Source organism: Mirounga leonina, unplaced genomic scaffold, assembly GCF_011800145.1.
Source record: "Mirounga leonina isolate KUSES-001 unplaced genomic scaffold, KU_Mleo_1.0 Mir_53, whole genome shotgun sequence".
Classification (NCBI taxonomy): domain Eukaryota; kingdom Metazoa; phylum Chordata; class Mammalia; order Carnivora; family Phocidae; genus Mirounga; species Mirounga leonina.
The window spans coordinates 83,051,766-83,066,947 of record NW_023270807.1 but is presented as its reverse complement, the minus strand read 5'-3'; the positions used below and the strand labels follow the sequence as shown (position 1 = coordinate 83,066,947).

Genomic DNA, 15,182 nt, shown 5'->3' with positions numbered 1-15,182 from the left:
ACCAGTTATCTGCTGATAATGTTCAGAGCTAGAGTCCCCAAATCTTAGGTACAGGACCTTTCCATCGTGCCTTTAAAGTAGGTTTTTAAGGATATACGTATAAGAATTATTAAATTTACACAGGCATTTTCTTTGTAAACTTATTCAGATTGCAGGATGCAGAGGAAAGTTGTGTTTTTAATAAGAGTCAAGGTGAGTTTTTATTCATCTCTGTGTGGAAAAAAGTTGTAACTACATTTTGAACCATGCTATGTCTTACTACTTCAAGAGCAGTCTCAATTTTCTGTCCAAATTTAACTTAGAAATAGTGTCCTCCTTATTTCTGTTCCAGCCGTTGGTTTAGATAACTGTGCTTTCCGCTATTCTACCCAACCCGCCCCTGCCCCCATGGCTGTAGGTCAAGGTCATGGTGGTGTTGGAGCTGAGGGCCCACTCTGTTACCAGCACTCGTGTGGTAAAGGAGGTGTGGTATAAGCTCATTATCCAGTTTGGATCCAACTCAAGTGAATGTTCTGGTTAATTTATTCTGATTCCTTTGAAGTCACAAATCCCACAGATGACTCCTACACTTCCCTTCAATGTGTCCACTCGTTGGGATTCCTTGGCTAGGTGTGCTAGGTTCCCTGCTTCATGCCTTCTTCTGTCCATTACTTCTTGAGCACGTCCCCCTTTCCCCCCACCCACTGCCCATCCTGTGATTGAGTGTCCTCATCTAATAAACCACCTTACAGAGTTGTTCTGAGATTGGATGATACATGTAATGTGTCCAGAATAGAGACCAGAGTAGCACACAGAAAACGTGCAGACTAACGTACGCGCCCCCCCCCCGCCCCCCCCCCCCCCCCCCATCCTGGTGCTGCTACTGCTGTTTTGTAAGACTCAGACTTCTCTCATCCCCTGGTTCCCTCTTGTCCATGTGCACCGCTAAGGAAACCAGCCTGTCGGAACAAGGCCACCCATCTTTTTGAGAAGTCGGGGGCTACACCAACACAGGAAGCCCTGCACCTGGCCATCTCCATGCTTGAGAAAGTCACTTCCCCTTTGACAGTCTCAGATTGCTCATCAGAAAGCGAGAAGCACAGGTCAGACAATGTCTAAGTTCCTTCTGGCTCTAACGATACATGAATCATTAAAAGGTGAGAATTCTAAATTCTGATGCAGCCCGCTATTCCTTTGAATACGGTACTTCAATCTAGGATACAACCTTCTGACATTATGTTAGTCCAATCAGGTAGAAGCTTTCCAGAAACTCTACTTGCTGGGACATTTCATGAATTGGGTGGGGGTGTCAGGGGAAGGCGTTCATTATGTGTATACTTGTCTACAAATTTCAATATTACCAATTATAGAACTCCCACTACAGTACATAAAATGAAAGCTGTTTATAATTATAAATTTTCCCTTTCCTTTTTAAAAATTAGCATTTTTCCTTTTTTTTAAAAAAACTTCTCACTAGATACATTTGAGACTTATGAAAGAATGTACATAGCATATGTATAATTTATGAGACAAAATAAACACTGTGAGCCCAACATTCAGCTTTAAAATCGGAACACTGTCCATACCTTCGTGTCTGTCCATCTTTCTCTCCTCTCCCATCACCTACTTTTCTAACACCACTGCCCTGTACTCTGAATTTTGTTTCTCATCCACCCGTTTTTGAAACATATGAATTTGCCACATGCGCAAGGTATCTTGCTTAGTTTTGCTTGTTTTTGCAGCTTATGCAATGACATAGAGTATGTCATCGATGACTTCCTTTTTCTCACTTAATATATTGTCTCTGGGATTCATCCAGGCTCAGTTCAGTTGTGTCGTTCATTCATTTTTATATTGGCTTAAAAATCTACTGTGACAGCAAAACAGTTTATTTGGATATTCTTTTATTGACAGACATTTGCCTGGTTTCCAGTTTTTGTTTCTATGAGCTATGCTGCTGTGATCGTTCTTCTTGTATATCTTGGTGTACATGTGCAAGCTCTTTCCAAGGAGATATGCATAGGAGTGGAATTGCTGGTACCGTGGGTATGCAAATATTCACCTGTATAAGACAATGCCAGTTGTTCTCCTGGTGGTTATAGATATTTAAACTCACTGAACAGCTCCTGTTATCAGACTTCTTCCTGTCACACCCCCAAGTAAGATACCATTTAGATCAGATATCAAGATAACTCCCTCCCATCCCAAGTAAAATACCAATAGGTAGGGAGTAAAATGCTACTTGTTCCTATTTTCATTTTAATCATTTATGAGGTTTATCATCTTTCATACTTACAAAATACTCAAGTTTCCCTCTCTGTAAAATGCCCAGTCATGTCTTTTACCTATTTTTTCTGAGGTTGCCCTTGTTCTTATTTATTTATAAGAATTCTTTATATATTCTGTATTCTACTCCACCAGTTGTATCATTGTAAATATCTTCTCTTAGTTTGTGCCTTGCCTTTTGAATTTTTTTTATGAAATCTTTTGACCAAAAGTTTGTAATTTTAATGTAGTTACATTTGTTAATCATTTCTCTTATGATCAGTACTTTTTAGGAACTCCTTTCCTACCTTGAAATGATAAGAATTATTTATATACATTTTTAAAATTTAAAGTTCTGCCTTAACATTTAAGTTCTTAAGCCACGTGTAACTTACTTTTGTATAAGGTGTGTGGTATAGATTTTTTTTTTTTTCCCATATGGATAGACAGTTTTCTGTACCTTTTATAAAACAGTCCTCTTTCCCAGGCATTTGTGATATCATCTCTGTTCTTTCCAGAGATCTGTGTCTAGAAGCTCTACCATGTTGCCCTAGTAATGTTATCTATCCCTGCATGAATATCAACTTTCCTTCTTTACATAGTTGTAAAAATGTCTTGATAGTTTTCAGTTTCCATCACTACCTAATTGTTATTTTTTAAAGTGCCTTGGTTATTCTTGGGCTTTTTAATTTTTCATGAGAATTTCAGAATCAGCTTGTTGAGTTCTTAAAACATTAATTTTTGGTTTTTGGTAGATTTTAGATTTTGATAAAAATATTATTGAATCTATATCTCTACTTGGAGAAAGGTGACTTCCTTATGATACTGAGTTTTTCTAACAGGGAACACGGTAGGTCTATCTATTAATTTGTCTCATTAGTATTTTCTAATAATTTTATAATTTTCTCCATAAAGGTCTCACACATCTTTTATTAGTTGTATTCCCAGGTGCTTTATACTTTTTGTTGAAACTGTAAAAAATTACATATTCTGTTTGTTAGCAAATTTGTATATTTATCTTATATTCAGTTGCTTTGTAAAACTCTCTCGCCAACTCTAATACATTATATGTACATCATTTTGAATTTTCTCTTAAAAAATCAAATCACATCATCATCTATGAACAGTTTGTTTCTATCTTTCCAATTTTTATTCCTTTTGTTTCTCTTTCTTATCTTACTACTCTGGCTAGGATCTCTAGTAAAAGGCTGAATAAGAGTATAGCGGAGCGTCATTTTCTTGTTTCTCAAGAAATATTCTTTTAAAATTTCAACATTAAAAATGTTAGCTCTAGGTTTTTGGTAGATAACTTTGTAAGTTTCAGAAATTCCTCCTTTTATTTTGATGAAAGTTTTTTTCTTTAGTTTTAAAGGGATGTTGAATTTTATACAGATTTTTTTCTGCATTATTTCAAATGTGGTCATTTAAAAGAACTTTAATTGGATAATGCAGTAGATGATATTTACACATATTTAGATAATCCAGGTTAACTATAGAACTCTTAATATGTCAAAATTCTCAAAACCTATTTCCTTTGGTCTAAATCTATCACAGTGGCCCTAAAATTCAGATTTCGGGGGTGCCTGGGTGGCTCGTCTGTTGAGCGTCCGACTCTTGATTTTGGCTCAGGTCATGATCTTGGGGTTGTGGGATCGAGCTCTGCATCAGGCTCCAGGTTCAGCAGGGAGTCTGTTTCTCTCACTTTCTCTCTCTGCCTCTCCCTCTGCCGTTCCCTCTGCTCATGCTCTCTAAAATTTAAAAAAAAAAAAAAATCTTTAAAAAAAAGTCAGATTGGGCGCCTGGGTGGCTCAGATGGTTAGGCGTCTGCCTTCGGCTCAGGTCATGATCCCAGTGTCCTGGGATCGAGTCCCGCATCGGGCTCCCTGCTCCTTGGGAGCCTGCTTCTCCCTCTGCCCCTCTCTCTCTCACTGTCTCTCATGAATAAATAAATAAAATCTTAAAAAAAAAAATTAAAAAATTAAAAAATAAAAATAAAAAAAGTCAGATTTCAGTATGAAAAGTATTTCCTTGATGATGAGTGATGTTGAACATCTTTTCATGTGTCTGTTAGCCATCTGGATGTCTTCTTTGTAAAAGTGTTTATTCATATCTTCTGCCCATTTCTTAACTGGGTTATTTGTTTTTTGGGTGTTGAGTTTGGTAAGTTCTTTATAGATTTTGGATACTAATCCTTTATCAGATATATCATTTGCAAATATCTTCTCCCATTGTGTAAGCTGCCTTTTAGTTTTGTTGATTGTTTCCTTCACTGTGCAGAAACTTTTTATCTTGATGAAGTCCCAATAGTTCATTTTTGCTTGTGTTTCCCTTGACTCCGGCAACGTGTCTAGTAAGAAGTTGCTATGGCAGAGGTCAAAGAGGTTGCTGCCTATGTTGTCCTCTTGGATTTTGATAGTTTCCTCTCTCACATTTAGATCTTTCATCCATTTTGAATTTATTTTTGTGTATGGTGTAAGAAAGTGGTCCAGTTTCATTCTTCTGCATGTTGCTGTCCAGTTTTCCCAATACCATTTGTTGAAGGACCATCTTTTTTCCATTGGATATTCTTTCCCACATTGTTAAAGATTAGTTGACCATATAGTTGTGGGTCCATTTCTGGGTTTTCTATTCTGTTCCATTTATCTATTTGTCTGTTTTTGTGCCAGTACCATACTGTCTTGGTGACTACAGCTTTGTAATATAGCTTGACGTCCATAATCATGATGCCTCCAGCTTTGCTTTTTCAGGATTGCTTTAGCTATTCAGGGTCTTACAAATTTTAGGATTGTTTGTTCTAGTTCTGTGAAAAATGCTGGTGGTATTTTGATAAGGATTGCATTAAATGTATAGATTGCTTTGGGTAGTATAGACATTTTAACAACGTTTATTCTTCCAATCTATGATCATGGACTGTTTTTCCATTTCTTTGTGTGCTCTTCAGTTTCCTTCGAAGTGTTCTAAGGTTTCAGAGTACAGATCTTTTACCTCTTTGATTAGGTTTATTCCTAGGTATCTTATTGTTCTTGGTGCAATTGCAAATGGGATTGATTCCCTGATTTCTTTTTCTGCTGCTTCATTATTGGTATATAGAAATGCAACAGATTTCTGTATGTTGATTTTATATCCTGTGACTTTGCTGAACTCATATATTAGTTCTAGCAAATTTTTGGTGGAGTTTTTCAGATTTTCTGCATAGAGTATCATGTCATCTACAATAGTGAAAGTTTGACTTCTTCTTTGCCGATTTGGATGCCTTTTATTTCTTTTTGTTGTCTGACTGCCCCTCAACAAATTTTTCTAGAAACATCTTTTTTTTGGCTCCTCAAACTGATCGTCTTGGATTTTTAGTAAGGGTATGTGAGGTATTTCCTAGCCATCCAACCCCACCCAATGTACTCAAATTTATAATAAATATAATTGACAGTTTGATGATTTAGTATCACAAAATGCCCACTGTTATTATTTTGAATTTGGATTTTATGGCATAGTAGTGCAGCTACACAAAGGCATTTAAAAAGGAAAAATACAAACAGTAGCAATGACAAAACCTTAATTTAAAACCTCTTTATCTCTTTTAATATTTAAATGAGTAGAAATAAAAAAACATTCCTGTTAAGTGTGAACCTTCTAGATAATCTAGGTTTCCACTAACAGGGTATGTAAAAAATGAAGTAACTCTTACATCTGTCAAGAGAACAGATTGCAAGTAATGATAGTAAGTAATGAACTCTCTGATTTGTTAAAGACTGTCCATTTGTTAACCACAGTCAAGGCCAAGTGTAATCACATGTGGTAACACTCACCTTAGGAGTGCATTAAGAGTCTGCAATAACGGCCTAGGATTCAAGTTCTCATGAAGTGTTAAACTGCCACTTGAAAAATGAAACATATTGATATTTCAAAAATATTTTGCAGGAAGAAACTGTTTGTTTAGATTCTGAGGCAGATGAACATATTAACTGGTTCCAGCAAGAATATATGAAAACAGAAAAGGACTGGAAAGAAATTGATAAGAGGATGAGTCAGACTTTGGAAATAAGAAGAAAGTTGATTGGCAGCAGAACACCTCTGAAGGACATTCTTAAAATGTTTCCTTTCTTGAAGTGCCCTTATCAGGTATCTTTATTTGCTTATAATATTCTCTGATTTTAATGTCCACATTGATTTTTTTTTTTTTCTTTTCCTTTGGAGTGTAACAGCACTAGATAGCAAATGGTGGGTGTGAATCTCAGTAGGATACGTGAGACTCCACAGGCTACAACTAGGACCATTTGGTAAGAATAACATGCACTGCCTGCGTTCAGATTTAAAGATTTCCCTGTCATTGAACATACTGGGGAGGCTGGGAGGACCACTACTTAGGGGTATTTTGACAGTGTGAAACATTTTCCCTTTGCATGCATTTAGACAATCAAGATAGTTTACTAAGGAACTATTAGTATGCAGCATTACTCAAAATCTATTTCCTTTATGATCCCAAATAACTTCATAAAGTGGTCTTGGAATATATGAAGTTTAATAGGTAAATCAAATACCCTTCAATTTAGTTTACTTAAGGTGGCCATTAAAGGGGTCCTATTACAATTTTAGTGTAATGTTAGTTGTAGCACATAATGAAAGATTCATCAAAGTTTTTACCTGGGAACACATTTCATGGGAGAATTCTGTGGTTGCAATCAACTATTTTGAAAATAAAAAGTTTTACATGTTGGGGCGCCTGGGTGGCTCAGGTGGTTAAACATCTGCTTTCAGCTCAGGGTCCTGGGATCAAGCCCCACGTTGGGCTCCTGGCTCAGCAGGGAGCCTGCTTCTCCCTCTCCCTCTGCATCTCCTCCTGCTCATGCTCTCTCTTTCTGTATCTCTCTGTCTCAAATGAATAAATAAAATCTTTAAAAAAAATTTTTTTTAATTTTAAAAAAGTTTTCCATGTTATTCTTCCTCCAAAAAATGAAAAAAGAACTTGCCTGCATATTTCATTTTCAAAATCATGTCTACAGCAAACATCTGCTTACTACGTAGGAAGCATATTTTCAGTGTTTCACGTGGATTATTTTACCTACTCGTCTCTCAGCAACACTACCTTAGTTATTCGTTGCTTTCTCTTCATCTTTGGTTGCTAGGAACAGCTATAGCCAGGAGGCTTTGGCTCTTAGAAGAGTATGCCAAATTGACACACCTACAATATATTGTTTTAAAGCAAAACCTTGTCAAACTGATAGCCTATAAACTCCGTAAGTGTAAGGAGCATATTATAAACATGTTAGTAATTCTCCAAGTGCCTTGCAGAATATTGTGCATGCAATACAAACGGAATGTTGATTGTTTTGAATGCTGAATGAGTTAGTGAATGGTTGGTGTCTTTGTCTGGACTGCTATAACAAAAATACCATAGACTGGGTGGCTTATAAACAACAGAAATTTATTCCTCAACAGTTCTGGGGGTGGGGAAGTCCAAGATCAAGACACTGGCAGTTTTGGTATGATAGTCTGCTTTCTGGTTCATGAATGGCACTCTCTAGCTGTCACTTCACATGGCTGAAGGGGCAATGTAGCTGTTTGGGGTCTCTCTTGTAAAGGTGGTAATCCCATTCATGAAGGCTCCATACTCATAACCAGTCCCTTCTCAAAGGTCTCACCTCTTAATACCATCACATGGAGCATTAGGTTTAACATACGAATTTTCGGGGGACATAAACATTCAGTCCATAGCAGTTGGTAAGGCTGTCTGGACACTAATGTTGCAGCCTTCGGGGTCTTCATGGGAGTGTGGCCTGCACAGGTTTAGTGATTAAAATAGATAAGCTATGGTTCAGCAGCCTTTCAAAGAACAGTAGATGAGAATAAGTCTGAGTGGGGGGTGGAGAGCAGATTTTAGACCTAAGAGTGTGTCTCTCATGCTTTGTCTTGTCTCTTTTTTTCCAATTCCCCAAGGCATTTCATCTTTTATATCCAAAATATGGATTGGGATATGGTTTTTGTAATGACTGTGCTACTTACTGAATAAAGTAGTCTACCTATTGTTTTAAACAAAAGAATTGAATGTTTTAGCTTTCTTCAGGAAGTACCTCTGTAACTAAGCCTGGTACAGCCAGCTGGGATTTATAATTTATAAAACCCTTGTTGTGCTTCCCAAAATAAAAGCAAGCTCGACCTTACTTATAAATACCCAGCTAACAACCAATCCCTATAGCAGGACAGATGCCCCTGCTTGAAACTACTCCCACCACTTGTTGCTACTACCACTGTGAAGCCCTATGAGCCTAGGGAGCTTGTGGGCACAGGTGTGGAAGAAGAGAAGCAGCCAGTGTGGGAGACTGTACCAAAGAGTTTACATGGATCCTTCATCACCACCTGCACTCATCACCCTCCTCCCCTCAAAACACATTCTTTAAACAGAAAATGAGAATGATATTTAGAGACTAAGATTTCAGCCCTAGGTATGCTCATTGCTACAGAGGTGTTATTGCTCTACAATTTCTCACAGAATAAAGCCAGGATATATACCTTTGTATAGGTGTGCATGCACGTACACACACACACACACACACACACAATCTGTATCTGTTCATATATCCATGCATAAGTATTAAAAACCATGAGGTCACATTTATACCTTCAATTCCAACCCAAACCAGAGGGCTTATTCTAACTGACCCCATTTACATACATTCCAACTCTCCTTAACAGCAAGAAACCTGGCACCCATTATCCTCAATGTATTTACTTATTTGTGCCACCTTCCCCAAACCCCATACAGCCAAACTCCTAGCCATGAATGATCAGCCACAGAAAAGCTCCTCTCTCCACACTCCAGGTTTTGTCCCACAGGTTACTAATCTTAATCGTCTTTTTTTTTGTTATTCAGATTAATTTCTATTGCTCTATCTTCAAGTTCATGAAATTTTTCTTTGTATTTCCCATATGCATTTCCCTATTCAGTGATGTTTTCATTTCAGTAAATGTTACTTTCAAATTGAATTTCAATTTGGTGTGTGTGTATATATATGTATATATATACATATATATATCCATCCCATTTCTCTGTTGAGATGCCCCACAGTGATGATACATGGAATTCACTGGACTTACCATGTTCCCCACCATCCTAGATTAGTGGTCCACTGAAGGTTGCCTAATAAGAGAGCTTCCATGAACTACTGGACTTCATCAAGATAAGAAGCTTTTGCACAGCAAAGGAAACAGTCAACAAAACCAAAAGACAACTGACAGAATGGGAAAAGATCTTTCAAATGACATATCAGATAAAGGGCTAATATCCAAAATCTATAAAGAGCTTATCAAACTCAACACCCAAAGAACAAATGATCCAATCAAGAAATGGGCAGAAGACATGAACAGAACTTTCTCCAAATAAGACATCCAAATGGCCAATAGACACATGAAATAATGTTCAACATCACTCGACATCAGGGAAATACAAATCAAAACCACAATGAAATACCACCTCACACTAGTCAGAATGGCTAAAATGAAGAAGTCAGGAAACGACAGATGTTGGCGAGGATGTGGAGAAAGGGGAACCCTCCTACACTGTTGGTGGGAATGCAAGCTGGTGCAGCCACTCTGGAAAACAGTATGGAGGTTCCTCAAAAAGTTAAAAATAGAGTTACCCTATGATCCAGCAACTGTACTACTGGGTATTTACCCCAAAGATACAAATGTAGTGATCCAAAGGGGCACCTGCACCCTAATGTTTATAGCAGTAGTGTCCACAAGAGCCAAACTATGCAAAGAGCCTAGATGTCCATCGATGGATGAATGGATAAAGAAGATGTGGTATATACATACAATGGAATATTATGCAGCCATTAAAAAAAAAATGAAATCTTGCCATTTGCAACAACATGGATGGAACTAGAGGGTATTATGCTAAGCAAAATAAGTCAATCAGTGAAAGACAATTATATGATCTCACTGACATGTGGAATTTAAGAAACAAAACAGGATCATTGGGGAAGAGAGGAAAAAATAAAACAAGATGAAAACAGAGTGAGACAAACCATAAGAGACTCTTAATTACAGGAAACAAACTGAGGGTTGCTGGAGGGGAGAAGGGTGGGGGGTGGGGTAACCGGGTGATGGACATTAAGGAGGGCATGTGATGTAATGAGCACTGGGTATAAGACTGAATCACAGACCTGTACCGCTGAAACCAGTAATACATTATGTGTTAATTAATTGAATTTAAATTTTAAAAATGTTTAATTAAAAAAAAAGTGGGGAGGCTGCAGTGGTGGTGGAATTCACAGAGGGGGAGAACTTGGGCAGAGCCAGGAAAAGGTGGTTTTGAGTAAAGGGGGTTCCCATACACGTAAACTGGTTTTGCTTTTACTTTGTAGTCAGATCTCCTACATTTGTTTCTCACAACTTAGTTTTGTCTCTAAAGCTCTCCTCTTTCCCTTTAGAATGCTATGGTTAGGTATTTTTAAAGGTTTGCCTCCTAAAATCTGTTTTCTTATTTTGCTCCTTGTTGCACACCGCCTAAAGAAATACAAGGTCCTAGGGGCGCCTGGGTGGCTCAGATGGTTAAGCGTCTGCCTTCGGCTTAGGTCATGATCCCAGGGTCCTGGGATCAAGCCCTGCATCGGGCTCCCTGCTCCGCAGGAAGCCTGCTTCTCCCTCTTCCACTCCCCCTGCTTGTGTTTCCTCTCTCGCTGTGTCTCTCTCTGTCATATAAATAAAAAAAAAATAATAAAAAAATCTTAAAAAAAAAAAAAAGAAAGAAATACAAGGTCCTAGAATCTTACCTGGTAACCAAATAGCCAAAATATACATATATATATATTGGAACCCTCGTTTAGTTGAGTCTGTATGCAAAGTTTTATTTCTATGGGTATAGAAGTTTGCTATGTCCATTATTTATCTTATTTATCCTATTCATTTCAGGCTTTCATCCTTTCTTCCTCCTCTGTCTTTAAGTCTTTACTTCTCCACTAAAGCTACTCATATATATTTTAAACTAGCATTCATGATACTTTATGTGGAAAACCCAAAAGACTCCACCCCCAAATCACTAGAACTCATATAGCAATTCAGTAATGTGGCAGGATACAAAATCAGTGCACAGAAATTAGTTGCTTTCCTGTACACGAACAATGTTAACTGTAGAAAGAGGAATTAAGGAATCGATTCCATTTACAATTGCACCAAAAATCTAAGATATCTTGGAATAAACCTAACCAAAGAGGTAACAGATCTACACTCTAGAAACTACAGAACATTTATGAAAGAAATTGAAGAAGACACAAAAAGATGGAAAAACATTCCATGCTCATGGATCAGAAGAATAAACATTGTTAAAATGTCTATGCTGCCCAGAACAATCTATACTTTCAACGCCATCTCGATCAAAAATACCAATGGCATTTTTCAAAGTGCTGGAACAAACAATCCTGAAATTTGTATGGAACCAGAAAAGACCCCGAATCACCAAGGAAACGTTGAAAAAGAAAAACAAAGCTGGGGGCATCATGTTGCTTGATTTCAAGCTATATTAAAAGCTGTGATCATCAAGACAGCATGGTACTGGCACAAAAACAGACAGATCAATGGAACAGAATAGAGAGCCCATATATGGACCCTCAACTCTATGGTCAACTAATCTTCAACAAAGCAGGAAAAAATATGCAATGGAAAAAAGACAGTCTTTTCAATAAATGGTGCTGGAAAAATTGGACAGCTATATACAGAAGAATGAAACTCAACCATTTTCTTACACCATACACAAAGATAAACTCTTAAATGGATGAAAGACCTCAACGTTGAGACAGGAATCCATCAAAATCCTAGAGGAGAACATAGGCAGTAACCTCTTTGACATCGGCCACAGCAACTTCTTTCAAGACATGTCTCCAAAGGCAAGGTAAACAAAAGCGAAAATGAACTTTTGGGACTTCATCAAGATAAAAAGCTTTTGCACAGCAAAGGAAACAGTCAACAAAACAAAGAGGCAAGCCACAGAATGGGAGAAGATATTTGCAAATGACACTACAGATAAAGGGCTGGTATCCAAGATCTATAAAGAACTTCTCAAACTCAACACCCAAAAAACATATAATCAAGTCAAAAAATGGGCAGAAGACATGAACAGACACTTCTCCAAAGAAGATCTATGAATGGCTAACAGACACATGAAAAAATGTTCAACATCATTAGCCATCAGAGAAATTCAAATCAAAACCACATTGAGATACAACCTTACACCAGTTAGAATGGGAAAAATTGACAAGGCAAGAAATAACAAATGTTGGAAAGGATGTGGAGAAAGGGGAACCCTCTTACACTGTTGGTGGGAATGCAAGTTGGTACAGCCACTTTGGAAAAGGGTGGAGGTTCCTCAAAAAGTTAAAAATAGAGCTACCCTATGACCCAGTAATTGCACTCCTGGGTATTTACCCCAAAGACACAGATGTAGTGAAAAGAAGGGCCATATGCACCCCAATGTTCATAGTAGCAATGCCCACAATAGCCAAACTGTGGAAGGAGCCGAGATGCCCTTCGGCAGATGAATGGATAAAGAAGATGTGGTCCATATATACAAAGGAATATTACTTAGCCATCAGAAAGGATGAATACCCACAATTTGCATTGACATGGATGGAACTGGAGGAGATTATGCTAAGTGAAATAAGTCAAGCAGAGAAAGACAGTTATCATATGGTTTCACTTATATGTGGAACATAAGAAATAGCATGGAGGACATTAGGAGAAGAAAGGGAAAAATGAAGGGGGGGAAATCAGAGGGGGAGATGAATCATGAGAGACTATGGACTATGGGAAACAAACAGGGTTTCAGAGGAGAGGGGGGTGGGAGGATGGGTTAGCCCGGTATTAAGGAGGGCACGTATTGCATGGAGCACTGGGTGTTATACACAAACACAAACAATGAATCATGGAACACTACATCAAAAACTAATGACTACTGTATGGTGACTAATATAATAAAAAAATAGATAAAAATAGGAAAAAAAACCAGAATAAATAAACAAACAAACAAACTAGCATTCAAAGCTTAATAGAATCCTAAAGAGTTATTTACTTCCTTACATTTTACACATTAGCTTTTCTTGCGGTCTTTTTCTTCTTTTTCCTAGATGTTCAGAGAATTCCAACTTCTTACGAGAACAGATATTTATAAGAAAACAAAGCACATTCTGGAATCCTATTCAGAAAATATACTGACTTCTTTTTCAGTGGTGGACAATCCAATCAATATTGCATTGCAAGAAAAAATGAAACAGCACACAGATGAGGACATGTTGAAACGTTAGTAAACCTGGGGGTGGGGCAATCTGGTCTTAGTTATCTGTATAAATCGGGATAATTAGAAAAGCTCTGTTTTGGAAATAAGTAATTCAGTGAAACAACATGCAGGATGAAAAAAATGTTCTCAAATAGGACGAGCTGAGGTATAGAATTAAAAGTATACTTGATACTGTAAAATTATATTTAGGGAACTAGTTACCTATTAATGTCATAATACAAATCACAAGGTAAAGCATGCTAAAATCTTCCTGGCTGATGGACAGAGAATACAGGACTCTTACCTTCTCCTGGCCATGACCTGGAGGGCAGAACATGAGATCTGGATGTTTATTAGAAGGCAAATGTTTGGTTAAACGGTTGTGAAACACTGATGCAAGAAGACTGGTTTATTCTCTATAGATGCAAATGATTTAAAAAAAAAAACACCCACATTTTAAGACTGGCTTTTGCTAATAGTTGGCAAAATCTTATTTTTCCTTGGACCTTAAACATGTTGTTTTGGCAGATATGAAGATGACAGCCACATGTTTGCTCCTACCAGATGTTTTTGGGGATGATCCCAGCCTTTTTGTCATTGTGAATGAGAAGGTATGCAGTATGTCAGTGACCACTGGGTTTGACATTGAGTTTGATATTCACATCTTCATAGAATTTATTTGAAAACAGGGCGGTGGTCTCTTTTCAAGAATGGTTTTGTCATATTTATAAATATGCTGCACTACACCAAGCTCATTTACTGTAGTACCATGGTTAAATTGAGGCAGCTTATATTATTTAGCTATTATCCACATCACAGAGTGGTGACTCTATTATCTGTTGTTTCAGGTGCAAGTTTCCACACCCGTATTAGAAGTCAAGAATCCTTTCAACGTCGATGTCTGCGAATTTTCTTTGTATTTAGAAAAAGAGAAGCTCACAAGGGTAGACGACTGTGTTACGGCCTTGGCTGCTCTCATAGCTGCCTTCCACGTATTTGGAGTTGAGTGTCCAAGAAGACTGTCCCAAACCCTCAACTTCCTAGAGACACTGATTTTTGATATGCACAGTCCCTATTTTCCTTCTATGAAAGAAAAGTTAAAGGAAGTAGGATTTCAACACCCAGTTACATAGTAGCATGCCAAATATTGCATCAGAACTAATGATCTCTGGGACAGCTAAAATTTTATCAAAAAAATTGTTTTGACTTAGCATTGTAGTAGAGGTAGGTATTAGAATATCATCTTGTCTCAAAGATGCAAATGAATTTCAGTATCTTCTATCTTTATGCTTAGATACTGAAAATTCTTTGTGAAATTCTGTAATAAAATACTATGTTAAAGAGCTGTTTGAGTTCTAAGAAATTCAATGGTCCAAGCTACACTTTTTTTTTTTAAAGATTTATTTATTTTGAGAGAGAGAGAGAAGAGAGAGAGCATGTGCACAAGCGGGAGGGGCAGAGGGAGAAGGAAAGAGAATCTCAAGCAGAACCTGAGCTGAGCGTGGAGCCCAGTGCAGGACTTGATCTCATCATCCTGAGATCCCGAATTGAGCTGAAACTGAGTTGGGCACTTAACTGTGTCACCCAGGCGCCCCCCAAGCTTCAATTTCAAGGGTGCTTTAGTTTTTGAAAGACCTTACACTTCAGATACACTCAAATCCTTTGATTAGGGTAT

General features: G+C 37.6%; 1 protein-coding gene across 1 annotated transcript in view; it reads left to right on the top strand.

Moving 5' to 3' along the window:
- The window catches only part of SAMD3 (sterile alpha motif domain containing 3), a 52,601-nt gene extending 37,888 nt beyond the window's left edge, over window positions 1-14,713 (top strand). Inside the window, exons 7-10 of the mRNA XM_034990617.1 lie at window positions 6,160-6,360; window positions 13,359-13,530; window positions 14,036-14,118; window positions 14,356-14,713. Of these exons, the coding sequence (XP_034846508.1) occupies window positions 6,160-6,360; window positions 13,359-13,530; window positions 14,036-14,118; window positions 14,356-14,640 (741 nt within the window). The 3' untranslated portion in view covers window positions 14,641-14,713. The remainder of the gene's footprint in view (window positions 1-6,159; window positions 6,361-13,358; window positions 13,531-14,035; window positions 14,119-14,355) is intronic.
- Window positions 14,714-15,182: the final 469 nt, after the last annotated feature.